Source organism: Miscanthus floridulus, chromosome 1 (assembly GCF_019320115.1).
Source record: "Miscanthus floridulus cultivar M001 chromosome 1, ASM1932011v1, whole genome shotgun sequence".
Lineage (NCBI taxonomy): Eukaryota > Viridiplantae > Streptophyta > Magnoliopsida > Poales > Poaceae > Miscanthus > Miscanthus floridulus.
This window is the reverse complement of record NC_089580.1, coordinates 198,628,268-198,647,329: the sequence shown is the minus strand read 5'-3', so window position 1 is coordinate 198,647,329 and position 19,062 is coordinate 198,628,268. Positions and strand designations below refer to the sequence as shown.

The 19,062-nt window shown below is 40.3% G+C and overlaps 1 protein-coding gene, 1 long non-coding RNA gene and 1 pseudogene across 2 annotated transcripts; 1 reads left to right on the top strand and 2 right to left on the bottom strand.

Moving 5' to 3' along the window:
- Positions 1–351: 351 nt before the first annotated feature.
- LOC136469871 (disease resistance protein RPV1-like) lies at positions 352–9,912 on the bottom strand. The gene is made up of 6 exons (XM_066467899.1): positions 9,898–9,912; positions 8,940–9,801; positions 8,237–8,596; positions 7,720–7,895; positions 1,404–1,554; positions 352–881 (listed from the first exon to the last, which is right to left on the bottom strand). The coding sequence occupies exons 1-6, from the start codon at positions 9,910–9,912 to the stop codon at positions 835–837; spliced, it is 1,611 nt and encodes a 536-aa protein (XP_066323996.1). The 3' UTR covers positions 352–834.
- LOC136508693 (uncharacterized) lies at positions 3,135–3,686 on the top strand. The gene is made up of 2 exons (XR_010772084.1): positions 3,135–3,400; positions 3,488–3,686. It is a non-coding gene; the product is annotated as an uncharacterized lncRNA (long non-coding RNA).
- LOC136469860 (disease resistance protein RGA2-like) lies at positions 9,674–17,175 on the bottom strand (annotated as a pseudogene).
- Between the last annotated feature and the right edge of the window lie 1,887 nt (positions 17,176–19,062).

Genomic DNA, 19,062 nt, shown 5'->3' with positions numbered 1-19,062 from the left:
ATGGGTGAGAATGAAACCCTAAGTGCGGTATATATATATTGAGAGCGATATCGGGCCTAGATAGATTGTCTGGAGCCGGTATTTACCGAGGCGGGCCTTACAGTGTGCCCGCCTCCGTAGATAGATTAACAGAGACGGTTGTTGGACCAGCTGCCCGGCCACGAATAATCGAGGTGGGCAGCCGACCCAACCGCCTCCGAGGCCCAATTCCAAACGCCTTGCAAAAGTTTTTTTTGTGTAGTATTGACACCGAATCAAAGATCTTTTTTACACAGTTAACTTCACCATTCGCCAAAGGAAATTACTTAAAAATAATTCATTTTCCCTGTACAAGAGCTCTGGTACTGCTTATCCTGCAATTTTATATAATATACATTATACAATTGTATATACAGGGAATTTGTCCTATCATAGTTCATAGAGTGTGGCAGAAGGAGCCGTGAAGGAGGACCCCAACTCTCTGAACAGTGAACAGGTCTTCAACTCTTAGGCGAGGAAAAACAAAAGATACCTTCACTCTAGTGAAACTGGTGGGAGTGCACGATAGATCGTATATGTACAATAATTATCACTTGTACAATATTTCAAGCTATGGAAAATATCAACTGAAATTATGCCAAGGGCGATAGGCTAACGTAGCAGCTGCAGAATTGCTTAATCACTCATCTTCTCATTTTCCTGCTATCTTTTGTTTCAATAGCGCCCATCTTATGACCGTATCTCCTGTTTTCAGACAGTCAAATCTTTGAGGTTTGCGTGGTTCGTTAATTGGAATGTCGTATGTGATGCCAATCCCTCTGTCCCTCCCATTTCTCCTTAAGACACTTGATGCCATCAACCAAGCACGGAGATCTCATCCTCTTTGCAATGTGTCACAGGGCCTGCCACGTTATATCCAATTATTATACTTCAATGAGATGTCAATCCTGGGAAGGTGATGTTGTTAGAAACTTAGGATCTTTGGCTAACCAACAATAAGGATGTCCCAATGTACTCACTAGTAAATATGTCTAGTTTAGATACTATAACCATGTGCATTCTATATCCGAAAACCAAAATGTGCCAATCAATATTTTCGTTGTACCAACTGAGCTTTCTAATTTGAGCTTTTACGAAATACTAATCCCACGGAGGAATTATGTTGAAAGTTCAGTTACTGCGGTTGATAAATTAGTTGGTTAACCGAGATTAGGCCTCCGAAAAACTAAGTGGAGCAAAAAATGCAATCTCCTTCCTTTTAGGTTTTATCCAACCTGGTACCAAACTATACAGTAAAACAATCTGATCCTTACCGGTTCTTGAACAAGTGTGGTGGCCCTCCGTTTAGTTTAAATTTAAACTATATAAAGAACTCCTTTATCAATTGCCAGCACCAGTAATATAGAGTGCTTGAATTGTGGTACCTTCGGTCTTGAAATTTGAGTCAAGTGTTGAGGTGCCTGACGAGGAAGCCGATGGTAATGCTCCACTTGAGAAGGATGAAGACGAGCAGTACTTAATTGATCTGGCATGATGTTCACTATCTTGTAATTTTGGCTCTCCATTTATGTTTGGCTGAAGAAGAAACAGGAGTTTTAGTAGCTGAATGGCAGTTTAAGATGCGTACATGATGTAAGTTTTTTTTTGAAAGGTAGCAAGAGATTTGCCGATTTTTATTAGAAGAAGTACATGATTGCAATATTAAAAGAAAAGAAGATGCAAAATTCTAGTAGTGTGTTTGGTTTGTGGAATGAGGTAGTCCATCATCACCTCACTGTTCAATTTTTTGTTTGGTTTGTAGGATGGAATGAACTCATATGTCACCACCTCATTCCCCGTCCACTTACAATTAGTATTATTAAGACTGAAGTCATTCCAATAAATTTGAGAAATAAACTCATGATGCATCACTTACTCTAATAAGGGAAATATCTAAATCTTGACACATAATTATGTTAAAATGTTTATATTTTCTTAGGTTGAATCTCTACTATAAGGGACCAATCCAAACTATACCAACCATATGCACCAAAGAAATTACACCTAGAAAATCGTCTTTATTAAAATCAAGGGCTACAAATCACCCTGAGAGGCTTCAACCCAATCATGTGGCCATGGTTGTTTGGATCAAATCAGGCTTCAACGCGCGGCACCGCAAGGCTTCAACGCGCGTCTACCGCAGAACCACCCACGATCGAACCATCCTATCACCGAAAAAATGAAAAAAAAAACAAACGCGCCGAGGACGCCGCCAACGCTGCCAACCAGGCCGCTATCGCCGGCCGAGGAACCCTGCTGGCTGCTCACGGCTACTGCCGGCCGGCCGGCCACATCGACGACAACGCGTAGATTGCAGGCCTGGACGTGACATCGCCGAGGACGACGCCGACGCCAACGGGCTGCACCTAGGGCCTGGACGCGGCATCCTCCCGACCATCACGCGCGCGACGAACAGGGGTGCTGGCGGCGACCACGACCGGCCAAGGAACCCTGCTGCCCTGCCCACGTCTACTGCCGGCCGCCTACGACGCGACGGTTTTTGCTCTGGTAGAAAATTTTGTTTCTGTTTTCTCGGTGTCCTGCCATCTTGCCAATTTTGATTCTCCTTCCTTGTTTGATCGAAGGGCAGATCGAATCTCAAGATTTTTTTTTGCTATGGATAACCAACGACAAGCTGGTGTTATTCTGCAACTTCGATTTGATTATTATGTAGCCTGCTGTTGGCATACTCGGTGTCTGATCAAGCGTAATGGGAGAAGCTCTAAATGATTAATAGAATTTCTTCTTCTCAAGTTCGAACGGTGGATTGATCCTTATATATTGAAGGTGACATTTAGTGTTTTGTGTTTACCTAAAAATAGTTTATCTAGATGTTGTCCTTGTTTATATTATTTGTAGCTGATCCACAATTTGGAAGCTAGATGTGTGAGGGAAATCAAACCTGTTTCTGAGGGGGAAGAAATAAAGCAACTCCTCCTTTCGGTTGGAACAGATGAAAGTAATATTCTAAAATTACAGCCTTCATTATTAGTAGTATTGCAAGAAGTTGATTGCTTTTCTGGATTCTTGTTCTAAACTACTACTATATTGGCCTCTTTAGTGGCTAGGGCATGTTAAGTGATACATCAAATGCTGAATCACGATCTGATGTCGATGATTTTGGTCCATCATTTGTTCAGAAAGTTCCGGACTATGGTTGCTTGACTATGGTTTAGGGTGCGGCCGGACCGGCTCTGCGTGGTGGCTGGGCTGCCGCTGCTTGCGGTCTCCGCCGGATCCGCCTTCCAAAGGCCCTGGATATGATCCACCCCAAGGTCGCCTGATGCACAGAGCGTCGTCGTCTCCCAGCCTGCCTTGCTGCTGCGCGTAGCCGTGGGTGTGGACGGACCCACCGCGGGTGTGGCTAGACCCGCTCTGCATGGTGATCAGCTACATCTGCTGTTACTGGTAACAATATTAATATTGCAGTTGCAGGTATGGCTTTAATCCATTTATATTACTATTGCAGGTGCGCTCATTCGGTGGTCATGGTTGGGTTGCAGTTCCAAATTTTACACTCAATGAGTGCTGAATCAAATCTTTTTGTGTGATATGTTAACTTCATGGAATATATTTGCAGAAAGAAATTGAAAATGGTTGTGTATCCAACAATGTAGTACGAAGTTTCATTTCTTTTTGCATGAATCTTAAAATTACCATTTTATTCTTGAGAATGGAAGCATAATCTTTTTGTTATTTTTAAATACATCACTAAATGTCGTTGTATCATTAGCACAAGCATTCTACTATATCAATAATACTGCAGTTATTTTAGCTACCTCAAAAATTAAAGAAAAGATGTGTTTCTGAGGGGTTGTTTTATGTTTGCACTGAGCTTGTCAGGCCACACAAACACACAAGCTTGGTAGAGGCTGTGCACCTTGATACACCAGAGGAACTTATATATAAGATAAAAAAATCTAAAGATTCTCTACTTGCAATTGAATGAGGTTGCCACTTGCCCACTTGCATTGTTCTGTCTGCAGTTAGCCCCGTAAAAAGCACAACGGTAATCTCCCTTCCTCTTCGTGCTAATTGGTGTCCTTTTCTAGGGTAATCATGCCAACAAATTGATGATTAGTTATTATAGTAGCATACCCGTGCTAATGCTACGGTAAAAAAACATTTTTTAATTAAAGTAAATAGTGAGATAGGTTAAGATTCATGCCAAAAGAAATTAATCCTGCAGTTCCACTTAGTATGATCTAGATGCCGATGGTGGCCTAGGTGTTCCAAATGCCCCAATATGTCATGACAAAGACTGAGTATTGTTTTCAGTTTTGTGTCAAGAGTCTTTTTTTTAATGATATTGTTGAATCCGTGATAATAAAGTTTTTTTTTGGGCTTTTGGCAAAGAGGTGGGTGTTCTCGTAGTAATATTGGATCCAGATCTTTTGAAACTAAGTATTGTGCAGGTAGATCATTTTTTGTTGTTTGATTTGTATTACCAAATGTCACCGTAGCGTTAGCACGGACAAATATACTAATCCCGTGCTAACGCAACGGTGACATTTTAGTACAATAAATCAAACAAATGCTCATCTCCACGAAATTAGGAGGCTTCCTTGTATACAATTTCATGAAGTCATGGGATGGTGTAAGATTGCCACCGATCAACACTGTAAGCATATATTCTCTAAATATATTCCGTACACTACATACAAAATTAATAACTTAACTTATTATATCTACCATGCACAACTATCAAATTCATTAAGGATAGAATTTTTTAGGGACATTCTTAAGAGCCATGCAAACGAATGTTTTGACAACTTTCCTGAAGATCTCCAAGTCATGATTAAGGACTTAGATAGAATGTAACTTAAATGGTTATATGAGAAAAAACTTTACTATGACTTCTTAGTTTTCCGGATTGTATATGTGCTCAAAGATATTGCGTAAAAGTTGAACTATGGAAAAAAATATTGATTGTTTTCATGTGCGTCTCTAAGATAAATCTGTTGCGTTAGCACGGACATTATACTAGTAAAACTAGAAAAGCTGCAGATTTCAATGTTAGTTTTTTTTGAAAAAAAAATAATCTGTCGTTACAACTTTTCAGACCCTTGGGATCAAAATCTCCTAACCGACATGGGTAAAATTTTGGTAAAAAACCATGCCGGTAGGCCCAAAGATAAATTGTGAAACGTGAAAATTTCACCTGTTCTTCATGTATAATATCACCCCTACTTCTTTTTTTTTCTTTGAGGAATAATCTCTTCTTCTATAACTGCTGAAAAATTGTCTATCGTCTCTATCTCTATTTGCATAAACAATCAAAATTCTACTCCTTCCATTTTAAATTATAAGTCATTCCAACGTTCTCGAGAGTCAAAGTATCTCAAGTTTAATTAAAGTTATAGAGAGAATTACAAAGTTTTATGATATCAAATAGGTGTACTATGAAAATATAATATAATTAATGAAAAAAATCTAATGATATTTATTTGATTTCATAAATATTATTATTTTATCATATAAATTTAGTTAAATTTGATATGCTTTGACTCTCCAAGAATGTTGGAATGACTTATAATTTAGGATGGAGGGAGTAATAAAAAAACATAAAGACAGTTTGCTAAAATAGTACCCACCGCAAGGATTACAACTAGACCTTGTTTGAATCCCATAATCTAAAATTTAGCCACTAAACTTTAGACTATTTTAGCTCTTGAGGCTCTAAATATTAGATCTAAAGTGTTATCTAAAGTTTAGCCAATCTCACAAAAATTTTAGACCATACAAGTAAACCAAAATGGTCCAAAGTTTTTGTCCCTAACATTAACTAAACTTTAGACCATACAACCCAAACATACCAAGTATTTGGCCTTTGCCAAACTCCGCAACCATACCTCCTTGGAGGCCAAAAACAATGTGTTTTAATAGTGGAATAAGTAATAACTCTCTATAAAAACACACAACATTTACTATGCATTCGTACGGACCAAGCTCCTAAGATAGTTATGAAATTTTAGGCCGGGCTGAACATAGACTTTTACCATGCTTCCATTAAGGCCGGTCTCAGAAGGAGTAACATCTAAGTTTTATCCGCATCTAATAAGATCATGTAGACACTTTTGATGATGTGACACCATATTTAAGAAAAGAGAGGAAATAAGTTTTATACGGATAAAACTCAATTGACATAGTTACCAACTTGTCATAGAATTATATGTTTATGAAACTACAGAATGAAACTATACATTAAGAGTGATTGTTTCATTAAAGTTTTATTATATTTTATTTGAGGTGGTATTTTTGAAAACGACGTACGAAACTCACTGGACTGGCCTTATGGAATTTACTGGAATCCATCGAACATCTCGATGGACAAAGGCTGAGGGAAGCTTTGCAGCAAACGCAAACCAAACCAAAACTACCGAGCAAACACACCAGCGAGCAGCCTGATTGATTGACTCCTCTTCGGTGCCACGCCACCCCAACCCCCGCCGGTGCTCTCGCGCGCTTGCCGCCACCGACCTCAGCACCTCGCCACCCCGCCCCGCACCGCAGGCCCTTCCCCTGCCTCCACCGGTGGCAGAGGCTCCTGCCACCTCTTCGTCCTCTGCCTCCACCAACGACTTGCGCCATAACACCACTGCCGTCGACCCCAAGGTCATTAATATATATATATATATATATATATAGAACTACTACTTTGTAGTTGGCTACAAAATAACTTATTCTGTAGCTACTTTGAGTTACGATAATTACTATGTTAATTTATGAGATTATAGTAACTCTTTACTAAGTGGTTTACTATAACATTATGGTAAATATCTCCGTGTGTTATAGTAACCCAACTATAATAAATATATATTGACATTATCGTAAATTAGTATATAAAATTATGGTAAATGGAGGTGGCTACAGAATAACTTATTCTGTAGCTGGCTACTGAATAGCCTCTCCCTATATATATATATATAGAACTACTATCCTGTAGCTGGCTACAAAATAACTTATTCTGTAGCCACTTTGAGTTACGATAATTACTATGTTAATTTACGAGATTATAGTAACTCCTTACTAAGTGGTTTAATATAACGTTATGGTAAATATCCCCCGTGTGTTATAGTAACTCAACTATCGTAAATATGTATTGACATTACGGTAAATTAGTATATAAAATTATGGTAAATGGAGGTGGCTACAGAATAACTTATTCTGTAGCCGGCTACTGAATAGCCTCTCCCTATATATATATATATATATATATATATATATATATATATATATATATATATATAGAAATTGTTTTCTACTTCCAGGGAGTAGTTACTCCCATGTGTATATCTCTAGATTTAGGGTGTATATGGCCCGACGAAGTTTACGTAGATGGAGTATATCATCGTATAGACCATCTAGGGTACTATGTATGACAAGCATGTATGTATACTTAGAGTATATTATACTTCTTTTATATGCTACTATCATAGTATTATATAATATATTAAAAAATATGTGCTTTTTTGAAAAAAATTCACATAGTAAAGATCTGGAGTATCTTAATATTAGTATGTCAACGTACTCAAACTGATAAATGAGTATGTTCACATACGCAACGTGATTTATTGAGTATGGAAGTAACTACTCCCGGAAGTATATAAAATGCACCATATATAGGGAAATTATATATATATATATTGCTCGAACAGGAGAGCTGCGGTCAATAATATCAGAGGAAAAATGGAAACTTACATTAGCATAATCTTCAAGTGCATCAACTTTAGTTGCATCTGAGTTAGTGCTGGAGGTCAGGTCTCTATTTGCATTCTCAACAGAAGTATCTTCAGTTTTCTCTTCACTGCTTGAAGATGAGTGTCCAACCAGATCTGATCCTTCAGCAGAAGCGTTTGGCCCTCCTGCTTCTACTACTGCATTGTGACAAAGGTGTCAACAAGGTATGTTTAAAAAAAATAAACATTATATTTTGGGATTCAGAACTTGTAGAAATTTTGCAAAATAGTCCCAAAATGGCTAAGCATGATCTTAGAATGGTTTGAAACTGAATATAAGACAATTTGGATTTTTACTTGGTCTCAGTATGGCAAGTTATTCACATTTGTTGCTCCATCTTAGTCAGAAAATAGAAAGTGTTCTGTTGTCCAAAGCACATTGCGCGACTACTATTCATCTGCACGGTCCATTGAGATTGAGTTTATACATTTCAAGCAGGAGTGTAACTACCGTAGATAAATTCTCCATAAACTAATACCTGAAGTAGTTTGCCTCCCATCAGTATTTTCTCTGTCTCTGACATTTGAACTTTCCACACCAGTGAGGAAATTCATCACTCTTGAGATCCTTGATGGCAGAATAGAATAAACATCCAAACTGTTTGTCTCAACAGACTTGAGCATAGGCATACAACTTAAGATATGTTTCAGGTTTGACAGTGCCGCTGTACTCAATGTAGCATCAGTAATATCCAGTTTTTGAAGGTTCTGGAGCTGAGTTAGAAAATTAAGATCCAATGGAAGAGCAACATTCACTAGGACTAGAACTTCCAGATTTGTAGGGGTACCAATAACGATCTCCATCTGAGAGCAATTAGAGAGGTCCAATATCCTCAGTCCTGTTAAATAACTAAAAAGATTGGATTGCAAATTGATATCCTGGCAAGATGTCAGGTCTAGATGCTCTAAACTATTGGCGAGATAGTTGACTTGTTCTATAAGATGCCCACATCCAGATAGTTTAAGTACATGAAGATGTTCAAGTCTACGAAATGATATCGGTAATTTTGCAAGTGCAGTACAGTGATAGATTGAGTTCTTCTAAATGAATAAGGTCATCAAAAGATGTTGGCAGAATCCTAAGGCTGCTGCAGCCAGAAAGGTTTAGAGATGTAAGGGAGTAAAGCCTTCCAAATGATTCAGTGATTTCTTCAATACCAGAGCAAAATGAGAGATCCAGACCTTTTAAACTCTGAAGTTCAAAGAATGACTGGGGTAATTGTTGCAGTGTAGAACATCGTGACAGATTCAAAAATCGAAGTGATGAAAGCTGACCAAAAATATCAGGAAGAGTTTGGAGTTTGAAGCCACTTAAGATCAAATCCTCCAAAGATTTGAGTCTCTCCAGTGATTGTAGTAATCCTTCATGCAATATATGAACATCAGCAAGGTTCAAGAAACAAAGGTTCTTAAGCTCCTGAAGGGATTCTGGTAAGTTTCTGACACTAAGGCAGCCTGACAAATTCAGATAACATAGTTCATGGAGCTCATCAAGACTCTGCAGCTGTTGAAGGTTCTGGCATCCTTTCAGGTTCAAATATTTTAGGACTCTCAAACTGCTGATACAACTGGGCACCAATGTCAGATTCGTTCCTGAAACATCCAGCATTTCTAGCTTCACCAGATTACCCAATTCTGGTGGGAGTATTGTAATGGGCAATCCTGAAGCATCAAGGTACCTCAGATGTTTCAACTTGAAAATGCAATCTGGTAATTCACAAATGGAACATCCACTGAGATCCAGTACTCGCAAATATTTATTTTCTGATATTACTTGATTAACAAACCTTTCTGATTCTAGGGTTTTCAAAATTAATGACCTTGCTTTATTAATGCAATTCTTTGGATCTACTGACAGTAGGACAGGTGTCGAGAGTTGTGCATAACGATAATCATGATTGCAGCTGCTCTGTTTTGCTTCTTTCTTAGTTGTAGCATCTGAAATCACTAGGATGTCTTTGCTGCCAACTGACCTAGCAAGTTCATAGGCCAAGTTATGCACATGGAGTACCTCCTCATTTACTGGGGAATGTTGGGCAGTAATCTGAATAAAGAAATGCAGATATTAGTTATAAAGGTATGAGTGGTTTTGCATAAAAACTGAATTGTCAGCAAAGAAACCTACAACTGTTTCTACTACCTGATCTTCTATCATTACTCTTTCAAGCCTTTATGGACCTTTGGCAGCTTGCATTGAGGTTTGAGAAATATTGTTTGCCAGTTAAACTTGTGCCTCTAGCCATCTTGTATGCTTATATTTGCTTCATGCTTTGCATGGGTGGGGTTGGTTAAAATCAAGTTTTCTATATAGGCTTCATTTCGTTAGTATATATTTGGCCTGGAACTCTTGTACCACATAAAACCTAGTTAGTTGAATTATTGTAAGGGGACATTTCTACCAAATAGTCATTCCTAGTGGTGTTTATTTGATGTCTTATAGAGCCTGTTTGGATACACATGGCTAGTTACTAGCTGGGGCTAAAAATTAAATTATCTAGAGTTGGCTAACAACTAGTTGAAGACTTGGCTAAAAAATTAGCCTACCTATTTGCTCTCCTTTGGATGGGCTAGGGCTAATTTTAGCTAGCTAACAATTAGCCCTTCTATCCAAACATGCCCTTAATCAGAAGTGTACCTCCCTATTTTATAGCATGCACCATCATAGGTCTTAACTACATTGAGCGAACATAAATATTGGGCTTCATTAATGCTGCACCGAAATAGTTTTAGTAGAAAAGAGTTGTATCCATACCTGAAGGAATTACATTTCTTTAAGTTGCTCTATATAATCCTCAGCAGTTTCCTCAGGTCGCAAGTTGCCGTGTCTGCTGGGCTCGATCATGTTAAGGGCAATCCATTGTTGGATAAGCTTTTTCTTATCTATGGCAGATCCTTTAGGAAATATTGAGATATAGACAAAACATAATCTCAACTCATTGTGCATATTATAGTATATGGGCTTGAGGGATGGAAGAAACAATGAAATGTTGCATCTATTGTTATCAAAATCTTCTTCTACTTTCCACATTTCTTCAATGCTTGCAGGTGCCCAGTAATCACCCCATTGCCGCGACCGTCCAGAATTGACCACTGATCCAAGGAAGTTAGCTAGTAATGGTGTGCCTTCACACCTTTCAATAATTTTCTTTCCATACTTCTTAAACATGTTCCAGAACAGTGGATGCTGGGTAATAATTTCCATTTCATCATCACTTGCCATTGCCCTTTGAGAGAATATGGTCATAATACTAGCTTCAGATAAAGTATCCAGTTTTTATGGTAGGTTTCTGGTAGACATCAGTGCAGCCACTTTTTCACTGTGAGTGGTCACTATGACCTTGACATTTTTCTCGCTGCCTGTTGTTAACATCTCCTTCAAGTTTTGCAATGCCTTTTCACTTGCACTCCACAACCCGTCCAGTACAATTAGGTAGCTATCATAATTATTTAGCATCGCACCAACACCATTCATAATATCTTCTTCTGTCATATTTTCGTGGATCTTCCTGCCATCACGTTCTATGATGTATCTCCCAACATATTTGAGACTGGCCTTACCCTTGGGCACATGAATCCACATTTTTTGTTTTTTGAAAATCTTACTTGTTTCATTATGGTTGTAAACTAGTTGGGCGAGACTTGTTTTCCCTAAAGCCACAGCTCCAAGTATGGTAATTATCAGGTAGTTTTTTTCCCTTACCATATCCATGATATTTCCCAAGTCCCTGCCCCTCCCAATTATTGCAGTACCATTTGCTTGTGAAGTTGTTTCCTTCTCAAAATTGTTTCCCGGTGACTTTATGATTTCATGGAAACCATATGCATCAGGTGCCGCCAGTTCCTTTTGTAACCTCTGACTCTCAGTTTTCATTTTGTGAATCATGCAAATTTTCGTCAATGCTGGATTTGACATGGACATTGAGCATAGTAAAGGAACCTGCATATTTAAGAATTGGCTCAGGGAAAACCAGCCTTCAGATTAATACCAGGACGAAATTTTTTGCACCCTAAGATTAAGATCCAACAGCCTCTTTCCTTCTTCTACCTCTAGCCTTCTTTTACCTTAAGACAATCACAAGATCATATATGCATATATCATAAATTACATATCACAGAAATCAATTTTTTTCTATGGAAAGACAAAATACAGAGGGGTTGGTGCCTTCCCGTTCGTGAATAAGAAATACACGCGTGCTGGTGCACTGCGTCGCAAATACACGTGTGCTGCCCGTTCGCGTCGCGTCATGGGAAAAAAACACACGGACGCAGGCTGTTGGATCTGACGCAAATAAGAAATACACGGACGCAGATCTGACGATGCACACAAATGCAGGCAACAATCCGATGGACTAAAATCGATGTGTTTTTTTTATGATAAAACACACGTGTGTTGTATAGCATTTCTGATAAATAAAGTGGAAATTTTGCTATTACCTTCTACACTGAAAGGGAAAGGCTTTCATAAAATGGTCATTTTCCCCTAATGTCCCAAATTTGTGTAAGTATATATATCTTCAAATCTTCAAAGATTTCTAATTTAATAAACATGTTTTTTTCTAGAACTTTTCTGCACCTTTTTAGTGATGCTAAACTTATAGAATTCAGAATGAATTCCTATTAAACTGTAATTATTAGTCTAGAATCCTGCAAGAGGTTTTTGTAAGTTAAAAATGGTTCCTATTTTTCCTTTATAGAAAACACAGTGTGCTTTTCTAGTAAAGCTAAAACTTTCAGAAGTCATATTAAATTTGAAATACATTGAAATTGTTAATTTGACATCTTGAAGATATCTTTGTAATTTAAAATGCTTTCCCGTTTTCCTATATAGACATTCCATTGAATTGTAAATATAATTGTCCTTATTAAGATGAAGTAAAAATATTAATTGAAGATTAAGGAAACTATTAACTCTAAGAGAGTATCATGTATCTATCCATCAACCTCTACCATAATATTACATTTACTGAACTTCTTTACTGGTTACTCTTGGTGATTCTACATCACCTAGACAGAGATGATTTCGTTACGACCTATTATGCTGATGCATTGTTGAAGCCGCCAGAAGATGTGCCGGGTTGGAGTCCAGCGATCCAAAATGGAGACTACCACCTACAGGGTACTTGTTTCTGACAAGGATGAAGAGGGTGGTAGACATTTATGTGGTGCAATGAGTACTGATGAGAGCCACCAACTCTCAGATACCTAGAGGAAAAGAGTTGCGGCCAATTACTCTATTTTGAGAGACATGGGTGCAATCTACAGCACGTTCGCTTGGCTTATAAGTCATGGTTTATCAGTCCACGAACAATATTTTTCTCTAACACCAAACCAGCCAATAATACTTTCAACCATGGCTTATAAGTCAAATCAGCCCAAACGAACGGGGCTTTAGTTTATGGATTAATGGTCACTAGATTGTTTGTGTTTTTTTTATATAATTTTAGTTGTGTACCTCGTGTTAACCAGAGATCGCTAGTAATTTTTCAAGGGTTTGTATTAGCTTGATGTATTGCTCTTACAATTTTAATAAAATATTCCTATTATCCAAAAACATTTAAACATTTCAATTTAGGATTTATTTTTTAGAATTGTAATTGGGCCACACAAGTCTTCTGCAGTAGATAGATAGACATAACATAAGCTTAGAGAGTTAGAGCACGGTCGGGCTATGATTTCTTTTTAGTTATAATGTCATTTATTTATAGTTTCTATAATTCGAAAAAAAGGTTTAGGACACCGTACCTACTTGGGCATCTGGATCCCGGCCAAACCCGCAACTTAAAGCAAAATCAAGATACCGAGCCGCGTTGAAAGCCGTTTATGAAGCATGCGTGATTTGCGAAACCAGGATCTACTGGTATTTGATACAGAATTTAGGCCTGATGGCAGACAAATACTATTTGTTATTACCTTCCGAGCACAGGCGATGCAGCAGGTCTCGTCAAATTGCTCACTGGGGTTGCGGTAGTAGTAGTCGTCCAGGATGTCTTCGATGTCATAGGCGATGGACTTCATCAGGCGGAGCCACTCCCGGACGATTTCCCTGTCACTCCCAAAGGAATTGTCCTCGGCTCGCTTCAGCTGGGGCTGCATGTTGGACAGCGTCTTCTTCATATGCTCGAGGTCGCCGTGGAAGCTGCAGCATAGCTTGATCTCTTCTTCTGCGTAGTCTGCGATCTTACGAGCCACCTGCGCTGCAACGGCGGCGGACACGAGTGTCTCCATGCCAGTAATGGCTCTCGACCGCCACGGGGTGGGTGGGTGTGGACGTGGTGGTGGTGGTGGGGTGTATGTGTGTCAGGACTCAGGACCACAGGAACAACGGATTTGTTTGTTCACGACGCGAAATGATTGAGCTGCACTCTCGTTGATTGATTTTTTGGTTTTGGTTTTGGTTTTGGCCTTGTTTAGATTGAAATTTTTTTCAACCTGATAAATAGTACAACTTTCGTCTTATTTGGTAAATATTGTCCAATTATAGACCAACTAGGCTCAAAAGATTCATCTCGTGATTTCCAACTAAACTGTGTAATTAGTTATTTTTTTACCTACATTTAATACTTTATACAAGCGGCTAAAAATTGATGTGATGGAGAGAGAGTGAAAAAACTTGAAACTTTGATGGGATCTAAACAAGGCCTTTATATACATACAACTTGTTCGTTTGGCTGTGACTTGTCATAAACGATCGTAAATTTTTAGTTAAAATAGTATTTTTCTCTCACACAAATCAGTCAGCAGTATTTCTTCACGAACCAGCAACAATACGAACCATCAACCGAACAGACTGACAGTGAATCATCGTCTGGGGAACGACCAATGCCCGTTCGTGCGATGTCGATGTTTTTACACAAGTGAACAATAATCATCTGATTAGATAGACAATCAACATACTAATTCATGGGTTGGATCAATAAGGCCAGTCTCAGAGTTTCATGTCCCTTTTTACACGACTCACATGTGTTGAAAAGAGTGTAAAACATGAAACTTATTTCATCCAATGATTTTTTTTCATCTCTCGATTCGTTTATATTTTACCACATCATCTTATTTAATGCTCATAAAACTTTTATAAACTCTCATTGAGAATGGCCTAATGGGATGAGATCATTGTCTCCTGATTTGTTGATTTGGTTGTCAACAGTTTATTCATGATTCCAAGCTTGCTGGGCATACTCTTATCATCCACTTGGAGCTCAACACACATGAATTGATGTGAATACATGTGCATCCAAACAAACTCAGCGAATGAAGCGGATTCATTAATAACTCAATTTTACAGATTGTAAGGGATCGTGACGTCTAAGAGAGGAGGTGAATTAGGCAACTTAAAATTCTACTTCTAAACTATGGCCTCTTTTTCTACCCTTAACAAAACCTATGTAAAAGATAAACTATTTAAATATGCAACTATAGTTTTGCTAGTGTGTTACTATCTCTACCGCAAAAGGAGTAATGTAATCAATGTAAATGCGGAAGCTAAAAAGCAAGGTAGAGATATGCAAACTCCCGTCGACGACTCCGGTATTTTTACCGAGGTATCGAGAAGCGCGCAAGCTTCCCCCTAGTCCTCGTTGGAGCCCCTCGCAAGGGCCAAGCTCCCGATCGGGTAACTCCGTGGATAGCCTCGGGCCTTTCCCACGCGTAAGTGGGTCTCCAACGTGCCTTCCGACAAGCCTCTCCTAGATGCTCCCCGCCGTCTTTACTATCAAGCTTCCGGTCGAAACGTCGCGGGCCTTGTTCCCTCCGGTACACGGTGGCGGCCACACCACAAACGCGGTTGGTGTGATCTCGTAAGACTACAAGCCCCTCCGATATACAACAATGGTGCGCGCAAGCACCGAGTGGTAAGATTGATGTAAACCTCACTAAACACTAGGCCTAAATCTAGAGCAAGCGCATAAATGGTGGTCTAATCAACATAAGCACTTCGCAAAGCACCTATGCTAATCACCTAATGAATTACTAAGCACTATGCAAGTGTAGATCACTAAAACAGTGTGTCAACACCCTTGGTATGTTTCGTCAGCTCCACACACTTCAAATGACCAGTGAGGGTGGAGGTCTATTTATAAGCCCCACTAAGAAAGTAACCGTTGGGAACGAAATCCTGCTTTTATGCTACTGACTGGACGCTGATCACGTCCTGACCGTACGCGTCCGATCGTCCCGACCGTTAGAGCCACGATCAACTAATCGGACGCTGCCAGCGTCCGATCGCAGTTTCGCCGCTCTGGAACCTTTCTGTACTCGATCGGACGTTGCAGTCCTGCGTCCGGTCGATTTACCGCCAGCGTTCGGTCGCTGCTGCTGACGCCTTCTGTTGTCGAGCCTCTTGATCGGAGCATCCGGTCGCTATACGCCAGCGTCCGGTCACCTTTGTGAGTTCGTTTCTTCGCGATCTTGCGTTCGGCTTGGTTCCTATCTTCGTGCCTGGACTTTGCTTGATATCTTGGGTCTTTTCTTGTGCTTCTAAGGTCTTGCTTATGGTGTTGATCATTGGATCATCACGTCGTCTTCGTTCAAGTCACGTCTTGCACCCTATTGAACTACAAAACAATCACTTGCAAATTCATTAGTCCAATTTGGTTGTATTGGTCATCAAACACCAAAATCCAAAGTAAATGGGCCTAGGGTTCATTTTTCTTTCACAGATAAAAAATGAAAAAAAGAGAGGATTACTTTCTTTCCTATATCTTGTATTTATCGTAGTTCAAGTAATTTTGTCTTTTCCATATCACCATATCTCTAGAGTCAATAATTTTCTACTAGCAAATACTCAACTCAATGGTCGTTGCAAATACTCAACTCAATGGTCGTTGCGGTTCAATTAATTGGGGAGCCAGGAACTCAACTAACATTGAAGCCCATATTTTTTTTACGATAGCATGATCAGAATAGGTATGGTTTCTTTTCCACATTATTTATGAGATTTACTACAATACTATGAAGTAGTTGTGAGCGATTTTTTTATTTTCTTTAGGTAATATATGGATAAAATATATATTATAAGATTTTTTATTTTCTATACTAGAATAGGATAAATGGGAAAACACTTTGTAGTAGATCCTTAATTGCATGTGCGATTAGATTCTTTTGAGAAATCATACGTGGTTGGTTTGATGACACATGCGTGTGTGATGGATACTTATCACGCCCCAAAGATTTTTGTGATCATTGTATTTATGCTATTATAGATCTAATATAAACATTTTTTTGTTGGAACGTGACAAATCAGTTTCTTTTGAACATGTAGAAGAGTTAACGGTCTTGTTCGTCGTATGAAACTAAGACCACGAATAAATTTTGGACTGCGTTAAAGCGCGACGGGAACGCGCGACCTGTCCTTCTCACGCTCGGCCCCTTCCTCGCACTCATCTCCCTCCCTGCGCCCCTCCTCCACTGCCCCCTCCCCCATCCTCCATCACCGACGGCAGGCAACTCCCGCCACCTAACCGCGCCGCCCACCGCCCGCCACCGCCCATCGATCCCGCCCTCCCCTAAAGACAAGGAAGGTATCGGCAGCGTCCTCGCCCCTGCCCCTAGACCACACCCACCCTAATCCTAGGGCAGGGCACCGGCGAGCTCCGCCATGACGCGCCACCCTGCCGCCATCTTGCCTTCCTCCACCGCTGTGTCGCGCCCACCGGCCCCCAAAATCCTCCTTCTAAGCCCGCCGGGATATGATTCCCTAACCTGTCGGCCGAACCCTAGCCACCTCCTTCTTCCTCTCCAGTGTAGGCACGGCCTCCTTCTTTCTCTCTATTGTTTTCTATATCTTTATACTCTTCAATAACTTTTCTATATCTTATGTCACTGTAAAGAGTCATTCTCGCTTTCTGTTTTTGGCCAGTAAGAAATCCAAAATAGAGGGTGACTATTTTGGATAGTCGGTTAAAAAAGCTAGAAGGGACAGTCAATAAGGTGTACAGAGAGTCTAGTTGCTCTAGATCATGAGATGCATACATGTCTTTTTCGACTACTGTATGTTAAAAAATTAAGCAAGTTGACAACCGATTAGTGATAGTCAAGTCAGTTTTTTTGTCATATTTCTTGTTTATAATAGTTCTAAAATTGCTTAGAACTTGTTTGACAGGGTTTCTTCGCCTCTAGCTACTCCAAAGGAGCCGGTGAATGCAGTAGTGCTAGTTTTAATGGACTCGTGTTTGTTTTTAAAAGAGAGAAAAATAAATTATTGCTTCTTGCTATGTTTTTTATAAATTATACAATATACTCGTTCCTACGAATAGGAACACACATACGTAAGCTACTCTTATGTATGTTTAAGGACTGGACCCATAAATTCTCGAGATTAATGATCACCCGTACCTCAATATCGACGGAAACATCGCTGCCCCTCGAAGCACAACGCTGTGCTCTCACGGGGGAGTCGAATCAAGACATGATCGAGATTAATGATCACCTGTACCTCAATATCGACGGAAACATCGCTACCCCTCGAAGCACAACGCTGTGCTCTCACGGGGGTCGAATCAAGACATGAAGGCTGACCAGCGCACTATAGCCCCTTTCGGTACTTAGACGGTCTTCAATAGTATTGGCAAATCGGGACCCATCAATAGGTAGTACACAGTGCTTTTACGGTAAAAAACCACCCTCGAACGGACGACCCAAACACGCAAGTCATTTGCGTCGGAGGCAACACGGTAGGCAAACTTGCGTCCTCTCTCCATCCCTTTGCGTCTCCTCTCCGTTCCTTTGCCTCGGCCGCAGCAGCAGCACGCGAGCTCCCTCCCCTCCAGCCGCAGCAGCACCCGGCGGTCCCTCCTCCTCCCTCCTCCCTCCTCCCTCCTCCGGCAGCGCTCCCACGGCGAGATCCGGCGGCGGCGAGCTCCCTCTCCTCTCCCAGCGCGAGATCCGGCGGCGGCGGGCTCCCTCCCCTCTCCTACGGCGATCCGGTGGCGGCGGGCTCCCTCCCTCCTCCCACAGCGAGATCCGGCAGCGGCGGGCTCCCTCCCCCTCCCACGGCGAGATCCAGCGACGGCGGGGACCCTCCCCCTTAGGGAAGAAGCTAGAAAAAAATTTAGGAGGGGCTAAACAACGGCAATTAGCAAGAAAAGATGTTCAGCAAATCTCAGCCCCTCCTACCTGTACATCTACAGCTGAAATCTCAGACGACGGCTCTACGGGGCTTTGAAAGGTCCTAATATGGCTAGAGGGGGGGTGAATAGCCTATTTAAAAATCTACAAATCAACTAGAGCAATTTGATTAGTATGACAAATAGCGTAATGCAAACTTGCTCTAGCTCTACAAGGGTTGCAAGCCACCTATCCAACAATTCTA